The sequence below is a fragment of the Crotalus tigris genome, unplaced genomic scaffold (assembly GCF_016545835.1).
Source record: "Crotalus tigris isolate CLP2741 ecotype Arizona unplaced genomic scaffold, ASM1654583v1 scf7180000017987.690289119674:8195010, whole genome shotgun sequence".
Classification (NCBI taxonomy): Eukaryota; Metazoa; Chordata; class Lepidosauria; order Squamata; family Viperidae; genus Crotalus; species Crotalus tigris.
Window position 1 is genome coordinate 2,938,318 of NW_024096758.1, and position 16,216 is coordinate 2,954,533.

Consider the following 16,216-nt stretch of genomic DNA (forward strand, 5'->3'; position numbering starts at 1 on the left):
GTATAACTGATTAATACACATTCCTAATAAAAGCAACATGGTTAGATCAGACCTAGGTATTTTATGTCCCATGGGCACATCTGGCCATCCCTGTCTGGCCCATGGCAGCGGCGGCAGGGGGTAATCCAGTGGTAGGCAGAGTGGTAGTGTGGTGGCAGTGGCCCTCCACACAGTTCCAGTTTCTCATGTGGCCCCTTGAGAAAATTAATTGCCCACCCCGGCTTAGATGTATTTTTTTGAGGAGGGGGGTAAATTAACAGTTCACAGGACTTATTGCAGATGGACAACTCCTAGTCTGCTTATACCAGGCATGTCAAATTTGTGACATCACATGACGTCGCGCGACATATCAGGACTTTTTCCCCATTGCAAGCAATGGGGTGGGCGCAGTTTCAATGTGACGCATCCGGCCCATGGGCTGGCAATTTGATATGTCTGGCTTATACAAACTGGATATCTCAAACAGACTAATACAAATGCAACCCTAATGTTGTATATAAAGAAGTCACAAAGCACCTTAGCTTTCAAAAAATTATAGCCTCAATCATTAAAATTTAAGGGACACAAAGCTACAAAAATGTACAAGATGGAAAATAAACAGTACCTCTGTCAATAGATGTAAATGTTTATCAGTAAAAGCTTAAAGAGTTTGATTTAAAAAGTTATAAATAAATTTGAACCTTTGGGGGAAAAAATCTGTCTAAATTGCAAGATATAACAAGCAAATTTCAATCTGTACTGGAATAATATATCATGTGGATTGCTTTGGATTCAATATACATTTGATTATATTTTTTTAAAAAACCTGCTTCATAATAAATGTGGCTATACATGTGATACCTATCAGTACCTCCTTAGAGGGGCTGCATCTTTTTCTGAGCCTGCAGAAAATACAAGCCCAGGGGAAAAAATGCAAAGGAATTAAAGGGATGCTTATATGGTGTTCATGAAGTACTTTAGAGTGAGTGTGGATACTACAATTTTAACATCAGTCAATAATGACTGGTTGATATGAAATGACAATACTATTGTGCCAAATCCTAGTATTTACCTCATGTAAAACCCCAAATTTCATAATGATATTTCATTTTTAAGATGGAATAAGATTTTTATTTTACAAAGATGAGATTAAGTACAGAAGGAAAATACATATTCTTCAGGCACAATTTTCCCCCAAAGTTTCTATACTGCAAAGTCAATTTTCCCCCCATATCTTAGAAGAGTAGATGATAATACATTATTTCAGAATGTTTAATTTTACTGTTTATATATTGTGAATTTTGGAGACATTTTTATAGAAAAATGCCATTTATAATTTTATATAATCTACATAATCTACGTCTTTGACCCACCTCCCCCATTCCAAAGTGAGAACTCTTGGAGCGCTTAGAACATGTGTGCAGCTTCCGCGACGGTCAGGTAATCCTAACTAGGTACATGCGTACCTTTGGCGCAGGCAGGGACTCCGAGGCGCCCATCCTGCTTCCTCCACCTGCCAGGAATGCGGGTTTTCTCTCAGGGGCAGAGACACGGAGCGCAAGGAGACTTTGTTGCCGACTGATGCCAGGCGGGGCAAGGAGGCGGCTGCGAGCCTTGGAGGGTTAAGGCGAACTCTGTTAGCCGGCGAAGCGCGTGTTGCTGAGTGCTGGTAGGATGCGCTCCGGGTAAGGGCCGAGGAAAGGGCAGTTTTAACACAGACACCCCTTGTTGGCTTGTTGAGGAGAGAAGGCAAGATGAATGGGGCTGAAAGCATCAATTACAGGTGGATGGCCATACGTAGGAAATCCAGCCCCAGCTTGCACAGCTCAGCCTTCATCTTCCACAGCCCCGCCACTGCTTCGCTTCAGTCCTCCACAGAGCTCCCAAGGGGAGTGGGACCAGTGGTGGCAGCAGCAGCAGGTGGCAGTACATGTCCAAAGATCTTAGTCACTCCAACCTGCTCTTTAAACAGTACAACTAGGCTGTATAAGCCAAGCATCTGCAATGAAGTGGTTCAAGGAGTAAATGGAAACGATCCAGTTAAGTATTCTCCGTGGCCAGCTTCAAACTCAAAGCCACAAGTGCCTCCAAAGCCATTACATTTGCAGAATTCACAGTCATCCATTACACACCAAACCCTTAAGTCTAAAGCTTTGTATACCACAAAGCCAAGAATGGAGGAAATTACACCTATCTCTTCTTGTATCTCGAAAGAAAAATCTAGTAAAGTGTCTGATCTCATCAGTCATTTTGAAGGAGGCAGCACATCCTTTTCCAATGAACTGAAGAAAGACTCTTCTGTTTTAAATGTTGGTAAACCTCAAGGAAAGTATGGACCAGTGCCTTCACCTCAGCCAAAATTCCTCACCCAGCATCCTCTACACGAGCAGGGAAACAGTAGAGATTGGTCTCAGGATGTACAGAATCACACAGCCAACTGCATAATAGTACAGAATCAGTGGGACTGCCAAGACAAGGAGTCTGCCTACCGTGCCTGCAGAAATGTTCAAAATGACTGTGATGCAGTTGATAGCAGTTTGGTAAATGGAGAAAGAGGGAATACTAGTACGGACTCATTGCCAACCACAGCAGCTTGCAAGGGGCAGAAGATCAAGAGCTATCATTGGGCTTCAAGTGCAAATTCATTTCCATCTGTAAAAGAAGCTGGACAGATGATTGCCAATAAGGAAGAGAAGCGGGTTGAGCAAGGCAGTCAGACAGACAAAGGAAACAAATGAAGAGAAATGTTACAAAATTGTCAATGAGCTTTTGCACATTGAAAGAGCTTATGTGAGTAGACTTGCTCTCTTGGATCAGGTTTTTTATAGCAAACTAATGGATGAAGCTAACGGGATCCTTTCCAGCTGAAGTTGTTAATAAAATATTTTCCAATATTTTATCCATAAATCAGTTCCATAACCAGTTCTTGCTACCTAAGCTTGAGAAAAGAATGCAAGAATGGGACACCAATCCCAGGATCAGTGATATTCTGCAGAAACTGGCTCCTTTTCTCAAGATGTATGGAGAGTACTGTATGTGAAGAATGTTGACAATGCAATGGAGCTGGTAAAAACGTGGACTGAGAGATCTCCTTGTTTCAAATCTATTATTCAAGATATTCAGAAACAGAAAGTTTGTAGAAATCTGACTTTGCAGCATCACATGCTAGAACCTGTACAACGAATTCCAAGATATGAGATACTGTTGAAGGATTATTTGAGAAAATTGCCTGCACATTCTCTCGATTGGAAAGATGCTGAAAAGTCCTTGGAAATTATATCCACAGCTGTAAGTCACTCTGTGCCATTCGGAAAATGGAAAATTTGAAGAAGTTACTAGAAATGTATGAAATGTTAGGGGAAGAAGAAGATATTTTCAACCCTTCAAATGAACTGATAAAAGAAGGGCAAATACTTAAGCTTGCTGCTTGCAATACATCAGCTCATGAAAGATATCTCTTCTTATTCAATAACATGTTGCTATACTATATACCAAAATTCAGCTTAGTGGGATCTAAATTTACAGTCCGGACAAGAGTAAGCATTGATGGTATGAAGATTGTAGAAACCCACAATGAAGAATACCCACACACTTTCCAAGTGTCTGGGAAAGAATGAACTTTAGAGTTGCAGACCAGCTCTGAACAAGACAAAGAAGAATGGATAAAAACTCTTCAGAGTATTATAGATGCTTTTCAGCAAACAAATGAAACATTCAGAAATGCAATTGCAAAAGAATATGATGACATGCCTACTGAAGTTTCTACTGCTGAGTTCGGGAAGAGAGCACCCAGATGGATCCAAGACAATGAAGTGATTTTGTGTATGAAATGCAAAGAGCCATTTAATGCACTAACAAGGAGGAGACATCATTGCCGAGTTTGTGGGCATGTGGTTTGCTGGAAATATTCTGATTATAAAGCTAATTTTGAGTATGATGGCAATAAACTGAACAAAGTCTGTAAAGATTACTACCACATTATAATAGGGTGCATTGATAGTGAAGAAAAGAAAAAAAGAAGAATCTTGGAGATTGAATCAGCAGAAATGTCAGGGAATAGTGTGGTATGTAGTTTTTCTATAGTACTTGGAAAAATTGAAAACATGGCAAAAGGCTTGGTGTGTGATACCTAAACACGAAGCCCTTGTTTTATATATATATATGGCGCTCCACAGGATGTCAAAGCCTTGGGTACTATTCCACTTTTGGGCTACACAGTAGATGACACCCCCAAAAAGTGCTAATCTCCCTCACAGTTTCAAATTGACTCAGTCTACGTCTGTGCACAGTTTTGCAGCAGATAACGAAGAGCTGAAACAGAGGTGGTTGAAAATCATCTATTTGGCTGTTAAAGGTGAAACAACAGATTACTGCAATGATTCACAAATAAGTTTGGAGGATCTGCATGAAACCACTGCAAAACTGGAATCCACCAATGGTCTGTAAAGCTGTATATCTCCCATTCATATTGGGGTTGGCACTACTTCCTAAAACAAATTTGAAAATACACCAGCCTTTCTGCCAGGGTTCTTAGCACTTTATGTTGGAAAAGAACAAAAAAGTCCTATCGTTTTAAACAAATTGTCCTTATGTTTATGTTATGTCAATAAAATTAATGTACAGAAGCATCTGAGTGTCCTCATTTTGATTGAATGAAATAATTCTCATGGTACCAGGTACCACATATCAGACAACATAGGCCTGTATCATGTAAAGATAAGAGCAAACAAGTAACAGCCATCAGCCTTCTACAGGCAAAGTACCAAAAAGTCTTTAAATAGATTCCAGTACTGTATTTTTCCACCTGAAAACAATTTCAGGTTAATTGAATGTTCTTAAATTCTACTTCAGAGAGTCTTTTGAACTTCCAGAATTGATTCTGAAAGTACACATGGGATTTAAAGGAGGAAGAGCAAAAGAAAATAGCACTGGAGGGCAGACATCATTTTACTAAAGTTAAATTATATCAGGATTCATGCCTAGAGCCAGAAGTAAATCACAGATCTCCAGACTTTAAATTTTTAATTCAGCTCCTGTCTAGACTTTGCAGAATATGCCTAGGCAGTACTTGGAAATATTGCTAACAGTAAAACCTTGGCTATTACAAGTCAAAGAAATCAAAGGCTTTATACATCTATGCTGCAAAATTTAAAATCTAGGCTTCTTCCAGTCATCTTTCTAAGTATATATATATATTTGGCAGATATTTGATAGCTTTAGCAAGTTAATGAGTTATGTTTACATAATCATTTTCTTTAGTTTGGAAACAGGTAGTTCTTGCCTTACCTCTTACAGATTACACCATTCACTTTGGGTAGAAAGAGTGCTTATGGAATTGGTCTACATTATAACAGCTATAGAAAGATATTAGAAAAAAATATGAAATAGATTCTTCCATTTCTCCTTCCTTCTTGGAAAGAGTGCAGATCTGATTAGTGAAGTACAAAAAAGGTAGGAGGCACTAGATATATCTTCTTCATTTTCCATTTGGTGTAGCTCAGTATGTTTTATTTTGTCTCTATCACCATGTATGCTTCCCCTACATTCTTCCCTATCAGCACTTTCATCATCTTATAAATTAATATCTCCAGAAGAATCTTTACAGTCTCAATTAGAACCCGCCCCCAAAGAAAATATATTCCCTTTCAAACAGCTTCATTCCAGTTGCAAATATATTTTCAAGAATAGAAATATTTGTTTTGTAAAGATTACCAACATTAATTGCATGTGATCCACCAAAGCATAGGGTATACTTTTTTAACTCTATAATTCCTCAAGAACAAAAATTGTCTCATGAGCAGTTTACTAAAAAATAAAGTTGGCACTAATCCATGACAGCCACATTGATCCACGTTATATATTTTCATTTTAAAAATTTTTCATCACTCATAATATAAAAAGTGATTTTATATATTAATAAAATTCTCTGGATCCAGAGAACATATAATCACATGTGATGACCATTCATGAAGGTTTTATGCTTTGTAAATCCCCCCAAATAGCACAAAAGTAGTAAATACATTTATGTTATTCTGTTAATAATTCTGAACAACTGTAGTGAAGATCTTGACATATTTTGAATGTAAATACTTACTTCCATTGCTAGAGCTGCTGTTTGTTGATCATAATGATTCAAAAGGTTAGGCATAAATGTGGTATTGTACGGAAGATCTTGGCACATCCTTAGGATTATGGGTTCACATGAGAATAGGCTGTGGCCACCACTACATCTTGCTAGAACTGCCAAAAGCCAAAGATAATGGATCATCCAAATTACAGCCATTCTTTTGCAACAGTCATGAGGGTCTCCAAATTATTTATCAGCCATTGCTGGATATTTCAACTTTTTATCTTAAGGTTCTTCAGAGACTGAATAACTCTTCACACTAATAGATTTTAGCATTGTCCAATAGAATATTTTTATTTCCAAAACACTAAGATACTTCGTCTTGTTTTTTTCTTCCATACCATCATGTATGTTGTATTGTATCATCATAACTTATTGACTAACCACATTCCCAATCAGACTTCATGTTGACAGCTTTTTTTCTTCTATCAATAATCTAAGGATAAGAACATAAATACATTATTAAAGTTCAAAGTAATACTGGACATAGATTAAAAAGACATAGGCTCAGGTTCTGACCATGGAGCACACAGAGTAGGCTTTGGAGCAATCATTCTTTTGTAGCCCAATCTACCTCATAGGGTTGTCATAGGGATATAATTGATGTAAAGGCAAAAGATTTATACAATCTGAGGAGAAACTTTTTTTTAATAATCAATATAAAAGAGCCAGATGGGTGCCTAACTGGTTAAGGCACCAGGTTAGAAGTAAGAGACTGTGAGTTCAACTTCTGCCTTAGCCATGAAAGCCAAATGGCTGACCTTAGGTCTGTTGCTCTGTCTCAGCTCAACCCACCTCACAGGGTTGTTGTTGTGGGGAAAATAAGATGTGGTCGATATGTTTGCCACATTGAGTTATTTGTAAAAATAATGGTGGGATACAACTAAATAAATAGGGGTTCCTATGTACATCTAAATAAATAGAAAATAGAAATGCAATAAATAAAATACTTTATTACTTATTAGATGTATGCCAAATATATGAAAGATGCATTACGTTCAATAGTGCAATGATCTCTCTTACACTATCAAACATTTGCCTATTCCAAGTCCTTGGTAGCACTCGATAAAATACCAATTCTAGCCTAAACATTGGGTTATGTGACCAATCATAAATAAAAGTCTCCTCCAAAGAAATAGTACTTCATTATGATGGAGGAGCTTGGATGCTTTAGTGATGTCAAGGGCTATGTTGAACAAATGAACCATATAAGCTGATCAGTCAGACTAAATCTGTTTCAACACCCACTTCCCATTCAATGCCGTGAGAATACATTGAACTTCATGCTGGATCAACTGTTGCCCAGATTAACAAAAGTCACATTGGATGCTATGGCTACTAGGTATTCATTGACAAATGTGCTATAAGGCGCAATTCCCCTTGCTAAGCAACTAGGTGTGGAGCTGACAGGCTACTGGGAGGCAATCAAAAATGAAGGATTTGGTCAAAGGAAGAAAACTAGTCCATTATAGAATATTTCTACCAATCGGAACCACTGAAATGCAGATTCCAAAAGTGAATGTACCAGCTTTGGAAAAAAAGACATTTGCATTTAGTGATTAATGAGCAGAAATTTATGGACCAAAATGTGTAATTCTAAAACACAAATTCTTTATCAATATTGAACTGGAAGCAATTAAAAACAAATTCAGATTTATTCAGAACTATGAATAATACCAATTTGCAGAGTGAGCAACAAACAATATATAGTAAAGAGACTATTGACTTCAGTGAAGAACAAGGAGAAAAAAAGTGCTAAAGAACAGCAAATACTGTATTATCAGCTATTCAAGACCTAGCTGGGAATTCAATGATCAAATGAAAGAAGCCAAAAGAATAGGTTTGGCAAAATTGAATCAAATTAACAAGAAGAGCTTAGCTAACACACTAAAAATATTAATGAAGCTGTTTAAATTGTGACCCAAATGAACCAGCTGATGTATGCTATATCTAATGTAACAATGGAAGAATTGAGCTTAAAATATGAAGCAATAAAGTCATTAAGAAAGGAACAGCTAAATAGAAAATGCACTTGGAACTCGATAAAGAAAATGTGCATAGATTTGAGCAATTTGAAGAATTTGAGACAAGGAAACTAGAAAACAGCAAGTCCTTAACTTACAACTGATTGCTTATCCTAGGGCAGAGGTCTCCAATCTTTTGGGGACAGGGACCGGTTACATGGAGAGAGGTTTTTCCATGGACTGGAGAGGCATGGTTTTGTATGCTGCCTGTATCCCGTGGATGGGGCTTTGCTTGTTTGTGCGGCCTGGTTGCTGGCATGCCACGGCCCGGTACTGGTCCCCCAACCAGGGGTTGGGAACCCCTGTCCTAGGGGATATTTATGACCTGGATTCAAAGTTCTGATGGTTGGCCCCCCCATGGTCATGTGACTGCACTTAGGGTGCTCAGCAACTGGGCACCATTTACAACCCTTTGCAGTATCCCATGGTCATGTGACCAAGTTTTATTATGATTTTGCCAAAAACTAACACTTACTTCTACTTTTGGCAAATTGCATCCATAACAAACCATTGGTTTGCTTAACTACTATGGCATTTGCTTAAGAAGTGCAATGATTTGATTAATGACCACAGAAAAAAGGTCATAAAATTGGATCGGTCATACGACTGACCCATTTTATGACCATCACAAGTTATGACAGTGAAGGGCAGGCTTCATTATGGTCATAACTCAAGGACTACCTATAATAAGAAAATCAAAACTAATCTGTGTGTGAAGTACAACCTGGAGAGTAAAGGAATTGCAGAGGCTATTATAGAACAACTGAAATAGAGCCATGGCTATTGCAGAGAAGATCAAGTAATATGCCAATTGAATAATTCAATTCCAGCAGAATTTGCAGGTTAGAACAAATCAGCATGAATTTTACAAAACATGACAAAGATAGCTTCATATAACCAAATACCACATTCTCATCATTTAGTTATGTTTAATCTTTCCCCTGTCTAGATTAATCTGTAGATTTCTCACACATAATAATTTCCTCTTTTGAAAGCAAATCTAAAAGTGGAAGAAACATAATGAAAGTACTAAACATAGGATTTTGAAGACAGGGGAAACATGAAACATAACTAAATGATGAAAATGTAGTATTTGGTTATATAAACTATCTCTATCATGTGGCATTATATTCCATAATATAATTTAATATAATATGAGATAATACTTACCTGCCCTGAATCCCTCATAATTCAGCTTTATTATAGGAATCCTAATACAGAAAGAAAATAAAAATTCTATCTACTTTCTGCAAATTCTAATATGATATTTCAAATGAAAAACTGCTTAAGAAGCAAAGGATACTTTTCTTCCCAAGTTTTGCTGAATTTTCAAAAACTATCTAGTAGGTCACTACAGGAAACCAGATGCCAGATTAAATGCTAGTTCTTATATTTACACTTTTCTTACATAACACTTTGGAGATAGGATGATGTTCCCCTGAAATTTAATCCTCGATGTTAAAATGTCCCTTCAGTATAAATATTAAATGTACTATGGTAATTTTGTCATGCTTAATAGTAATTTTTTCATTTGATAAATCAACAGGGAATTATAAGTTTATAAAATGTTATGGCAAAAATAAATATAGTTATCTGCTATATTTATCTGGCAGGAAAACTAAAATTTGAGAGTAAAATGTTCAGTACTTTAATTTGATAAATAATTTTTTCCCACTAATAATTTACCATTAAAGCAAGAAGTTTATTTCAGATTCACTGAGAAAATATAATCAATATATACGAGTCTTCTCTCTTTAATATACTTTGGAAGTAAACTAGAACATCTTTTTTTCATATTGGGCCCTGCACATGATTAGAATTAATGATCATCCAAAATAATTTATTAATAGAAGATTCAGGACATAGGACAGTGGTGGTGAACCTATGGCACGGGTGCCAGAGGCAGCACTCAGAACCCTCGCCCCAGTCCTAGGCCTTCAGCTGGGTTTTATAAAACCTTTTCACTGCGGTGTGCAAAAAAAAAAAAAAAAAAAAGGTTCAATCAGTCAATTTCAACTTCTCACGGGGAAAAAAAAGATCTTGCAAAGTTGGAATTGATTGATTGAACTTTTTAGTCCCACCCAGTCAGCTGTTACCACCGCAGCCACGCCCACCCAATTGGCCATGCCCACCCAATGGGCCATACCCAGCCAATGGACCACACCCACCTGGCACTTGACGATGCATATGTAGGTTTTGGGTTGCAGTTTGGGCACTCAGTCTCTAAAAGGTTCGCCATCACTGACATATGACCTGCATATTAATTTCTAATTTTCTTATTTTAAAGTATACAAGTTCCATACATAATCACATAAAGATAAATATTTTAAAAAACTATAATGCTTTAACTACAGCAATAAAAAAACAATGATTATTTTCAGATGCAGGTTCATGTCCAAGCATAATCAGTACTGTTTAAACAGAAAACTAGTATTTATATATCGTAAAGGTCAGGGTGGATTTGATTAAAATCAAGTCAATTTAAATCACGATTTAAAATGATTTAAATCATTAGTAAAAAGGGTTAAATCAACTTAATTTAAATTATACTTTTTAAAGAGCAACTGTCATCTCTGTCCCACAATGGCTCCTCTTCTGACCTGCTATTGACACTGACAGTCCCATTCACTTTAATGGGACGGCTGGTGATGCAGCAGTGACACAACAAGGTGAGGGACGTGGCGGGCAGCAGGTGAGTGGATGCCCGCTAACAGGCGCTGCCATGATGGATCTGAAACGACAGGTGCTCTTTAAATGTAAGGACTCATTCTTGCTGGTAGTTAGAATCTTTAATATTATTATTTGCAAACAAAATGAAGGTTTAGTATTTAGAAGAATAAGCTGTCATGTTAGTAAAACAGCGATATCAGAACCAATTTTAGGTTAATCGGTTAATCATACATAGTTGGAGAACTACTCAAATTCTTTTATTTAATTAAAACACTTAGAGCCTGATACAGATGCATTTCTCTTCAAACAATCATACAGCTTGTAGTGTACACAGATTTGCAAAGCAATGGGATAAAGCAGTGTTTCCCAAACTTGACAATTTTAAGGCATGTGGACTTCAACTCCCAGAATTCCACAGCCAGCGTTGCTGGCTGTGGAATTCTGGGAGTTGAAGTCCTCATGCCTTAAAATTGTCAAGTTTGGAAAACACTGGGATAAAGGAATATTCCTGAACTTTGTTTTACGATTTATCTCATGGTTACTGTGAAATTGTGTGAATGCATCAATGGAGCACATGTTATCTCAGCTTGCAGAGCTTGGATTCATTGAATGAGTTTACCAAAAATGTAAATATCAACTGTATAACAGTATGCTGAGTCTCAATCTCAGTAATTAAAAGGGGCAGATGCAAATTTTAATTTGCTATTAAAACTTCATTATTTTGTAAACATATTTAATACCACTTGGGGCATTTAAGCCACAAATGTTAGAATACATTTTCTGTAATTTACTATTATTTATATTTATTTTTCTGTAACAAAACTGTTTTTGTTATGTATGGCCACTGCATTTGGTTTTAAGATTACATCTTAGAATACATTTTCTGTAATTTACTATTATTTATATTTATTTTTCTGTAACAAAACTGTTTTTGTTATGTATGGCCACTGCATTTGGTTTTAAGATTACATCTTGGGAATTGATATACAGACTTCCAAAAGAACAAGTGTGAACAAATGATAAAACATGTGTCACATCATCATGATGCAAATCAACTGAAACACTTTTTTACTTAGGTCCTGTACCATGACACAAGTACACAGCATCAGGGTGAACATATTTCATCACTCAAGATATCTATGGCTATATGCCAAAAAGTATATAGGATCAAGATAAAAATATAAGGTATTTTTTCCATTTAATCAGAGTTAATATAATTTCCAGACCATTTAATAATGTTCATATTTTGTTATATTAAACATTTTGGTGATATCTCCTACAGGGTCTCTGGCAACTAAATCAAACTATCAGGCTTTACTGAGATTCAGCATATACAATCTTCAAAAATATACAACTAAGAAATATTCATTTATGTATTTACATTTACATAACTTAGATTCTGCTCATCTCCAAATCTGTTTACACTTCAAAAGCAAATAAATCAAATTAGAAACAGGTGATAACAGTAAAAAAAAGAGACCCCCAAAGCTTATAGGAAGCCAACAACAACCCTGCCCAATAAAGTATATGAACTGCCAGCTAATATAAAACATTGCTACTTCAATTTCCAACAGCACTACCAGCTTTTTAATCTCATCACAATTATTTAAATTGTGCTGCCACTCACATTTTACTTCATATACAACAGTCATGCACATAACAACTCAGATTATATATGATAGTAAGGATCATGTAACTCAGGAAAAAAACCTCAATATTTCTGCATGTTAATGAAATGATTCATATAATCACTAATGACAATAATAATGTACCTCTGGAACCTAGACAAAGCTGTACTCTAAGGTTAGTGGTACAATTTTTAATGTTTCAACAGCAAACTACTAGTTCTGAAATTTAAGTGTGAAAGAACAATCTAGTGACATAAGTAGGAAAGAAAAATCAGATTCCTTAATTGCCAACTAATGGATCCTAAGCTGTATCAACAAGAGGGATAGAATCAGGATCACATGAAGTGTTGATCATATATAGTACTTTGGTTAAGATCATACTTGGAATATTGTGTCTAGTTTTGGTCACCATAATACATAAAAGATATTGAGACTCTAGAAAAGTGCAGAGAAGAGCAACCAAGATGATTGAGAGACTGGAGACTAAAACATGAAGAACAGTTGAAGGAACTGGGCATATCTAGGCTAGTGAAAAGAAGGGCTAGGGATGACATGATAGCAGTCTTCCAATATGTAAGAGGCTCCAAAGCACCTGAAGACAGGACAAGAAGTAATGGATGAAAACTTATCAAGGAGAAATCCAAAATAGAACAAAGGAGAAATTTCCCAAGGGTGAGAACAATTAATCGGGGAACAGTTTGCCTCCAGAAGTCGTGGGTGCTTCACCATTGGAGGCTTTTAAGAAGAGATTGGGCAGCCATTTGTCTGAAATGGTATAGTGTCTCCTGCTTGAGCAGGGGGTTTTATTTATTTATGAGACTTATATACCGCTTTAAATGCAAGCACTCTCTAAGCGGTGTACACCAGTAAGCAATGTATATATATATTTACATTGCCCCCAACAATCTGGGTCCTCATTTTACCTACCCCAGAAGGATGGAAGGCTGAGTCAACCCTGAGCCGGTGAGATTTGAACCGCTGACCTGCTCAACACAGTCAGCTAAAGTGGCCTGCAGTACTGCACTCTAACTGCTGTGCCACCTCGGCTCCTTGTTTGACTAGAAGACCTTCAAGGTATCTTCCAACTCTGTTATTCAGGTTTGTACTATTCTTATGGCTACTGTCTTGTTTCTAAAAGAAAGCAGATGCACAAAATAGAGCATAATCTCTAAAAGCACTAAAAAAATTAGTTCAGATTCCCATATCCTGATCTTGTCAAATAATCTATGATTTGCAGAAGTCTACCAGGTCAGCTACAGCTTCCCACCATCCTCAGTGCTAGACAGGAGCTTAAACCAAAGTCTACTAATCACTTCAGTGCCCACCTCCTAGATTCCCTGCAAGTTCAGCTAATTCATGAAAATGAATCAGTGGCTGAAAAAAAGTTCATTGAAGCCTACAGGTGATAAAAATAGCAATACACCAGAATTCACAAACTGACAACAGAAAACAGATCCCAAGTTACTGACTGTGAGTCTGTAAGTGGATGCTAACTGCAACTGTGATCTCGCATAAGTAATTCAAAAAGAAAAATGCAAATAAAAAATATATAGATAAGTATCTTAATAAAGGACATAGAGTGGAGATCAACTTGCCCCTATCATCTTAGAAATTTCTACAGAAGATCATTCCATCATGTTTGTGCCAAAAATTAATATTATGGCCTAGGATATACAAAATAATCTAAAAGTGAAAAAGAATACATAGTTTGGAGATTTTTTTGGTTGAAAATTTAGCTTAAAATAGCTTTTAAACAGGGAGGGCAGGGAAGCATACACAAATGCAACTATAATCATGATCTTATTCATTAAAAATTGCTCTTAGTTTTGCAAATAAAAATAAAGAAAATTTTTAATTGAAATCTTTAATTTCAAATATTTATTTAGGAGTCCACAACTGCTAAAAGTTTATGAAGTAGTGATTTGGGAATCTCTCATTGCATTATTGGAATTCACATTAAATAATCTTTGTTTATAGGATTATTCTATAATATCTTCCAAAGAATTATCTCATAAATTAAAAAAGGAAACTTACTCTCTATGCTACCATCTACTGAAATGAAAAACTTTCCCATACATGTTACTTAGTACTCAATGCCTTGTATGGCACTCAGTAAAATTTTAACTAATAAAATTTCTCCTTCTGCATTAAAACACTAATCTCATTTTCTTTGCATATTTAATATTTTCTTTGCATATTTAATATTTTAGTTTTCCTATGAAGCTCACAATTGCTTCTATCATTACTGGATGGAAATTAAAGCAGGACAAAAGTGGTTAAGTAAAATATATTTGCTGCTAGAATTATGGTGGCGACAATGAAGGAAGCATCTCTGCAGTATTAAGATATCATAAGAATAGGAAAATTGTTTTGTGGAATCAGGATCCTTTCTACAATTTCTTTTCCAGCATCTATAAGACTGAAAGGCAATCCACAAAAGGAGTTTCTTTATGTATTTATCACCTGTCTTTCTTCTAGAGAAAGAGTAAAGCAAAGAGATTTTCACATTTGTTGTTGCACTCATTGTTTTTCTTTGTGTACTATAGATTATGCACTATTGATGATTTGGAATATCAATTTCTCAATGGAAAGTTAGTTTCCATCTAAAAAGGTTATTCTAAATCAACTCTGACCCAGGATTACTTCTAGCTCCTGCAAAACACATCCTCGGTGAAAATAATTCAGTATACATTCCTCCTTATTTCAGTGCCTACATACGAGATGCAAGGTAGTAAATCAAAAAGATTGTGTTTTCTTTAATTGCTCTCCACCAGAATGAGGTTCAGTACAGGCAAGCTCAGTTACATTAAAAGATTTGACCTTTAATTAAATATCACTTTAAAAATCTTATTTCACACATTTTGCCTTATTTGCTTGACAGTCACTATGGAGGTCTAGGTTAGGTTCAGTCAGATGTAAAAAGCTTTAAGAAAATTAATGGTCACATAAGCAATTATTATTTCATGATGTATATATCTGCTCTCTTATATCTTGGGAGAGGGCGAAAAATGGGGAAAACAAAGACAGAAAGCCTCCATTAATCCTCCCCCTTTCTTTCCACATCTACAAAGATAGAGCATAATCAGATATGTACTTAATTTGTCTCGTCTTTCAGTGCCAAGCCCACTTTGACCTGAAGATATGAGAGAATATGGGAGAGATAGAGAAGGGGCCAGAGGACGGGAGAGCGGCAGAGAAAGAGATACCTGCAGCCTTCTTCTCCAACCTCCTCTCCTTCAGCAAGGCTGAATCGCGTTTTTATTGTCCTAAGGAGCGAGCAAGAGAAGGCAGCCTACCCTTAGTTGCTGAGACCGAGGATGTTAGGCAGTGTAGTCCAACACAAATGGCCGAGCTGGGGGTGGGGGGCAGCTACTATGGGGCGAGAGAAACTGGTCTCCACACAAAAGAAAAAGAAAGAAGAGCGTTCATACTTCCTTTTTGGAAGAAAATTAAGGACTCCTCCTTTTCTACCGGCTGAGGAACGAGGAAGAGAATAAAAGACTCCCGTCCCTTTTCTCCGCCACCGTTTACTGTACCTGCCTCCGGCTCCTTTTCCTTCTCCTCCTTCAGGTACCTCCGCCACTCCAGGTCCATCGAGTACAATATGCTGGCGAACAACTTCCTCAACGGCCACCGCCGCGCCTTTTCTCCTCACACTCTGCCCCGCCCCCTCACGAGTCTTGAATGCTGGTGGGGGAGGGGGGGAGAAACACGAAGAAAGAAGAGAAAAAAGTAGCCAATGAAATCCCGATCACTGCCGTGACTCTCGCTTGGTTACTAGGTAGAAC

The 16,216-nt window shown here is 36.8% G+C and overlaps 1 protein-coding gene and 1 pseudogene across 3 annotated transcripts in view; one reads left to right on the plus strand and one right to left on the minus strand.

The window, feature by feature from the left end:
• Nucleotides 1-16,110, minus strand: part of FZD3 (frizzled class receptor 3) — a 38,747-nt gene extending 22,637 nt beyond the window's left edge. Inside the window, exons 1-3 of one of the 3 annotated variants that reach the window (XM_039345959.1) lie at nt 15,965-16,074; nt 9,301-9,341; nt 6,074-6,542 (exon numbers count right to left, since the gene is read on the minus strand). In XM_039345959.1, the coding sequence (XP_039201893.1) occupies nt 6,074-6,262 (189 nt within the window). In that variant the 5' untranslated portion in view covers nt 6,263-6,542; nt 9,301-9,341; nt 15,965-16,074. Of the gene's footprint in view, nt 1-6,073; nt 6,543-9,300; nt 9,342-13,355; nt 13,382-15,964 lie in introns of those variants that run through there. The other 2 variants (XM_039345960.1, XM_039345958.1) reach the window with 2 other exon arrangements.
• On the plus strand, nt 1,547-6,060 carry LOC120309112 (annotated as a pseudogene).
• Nucleotides 16,111-16,216: the final 106 nt, after the last annotated feature.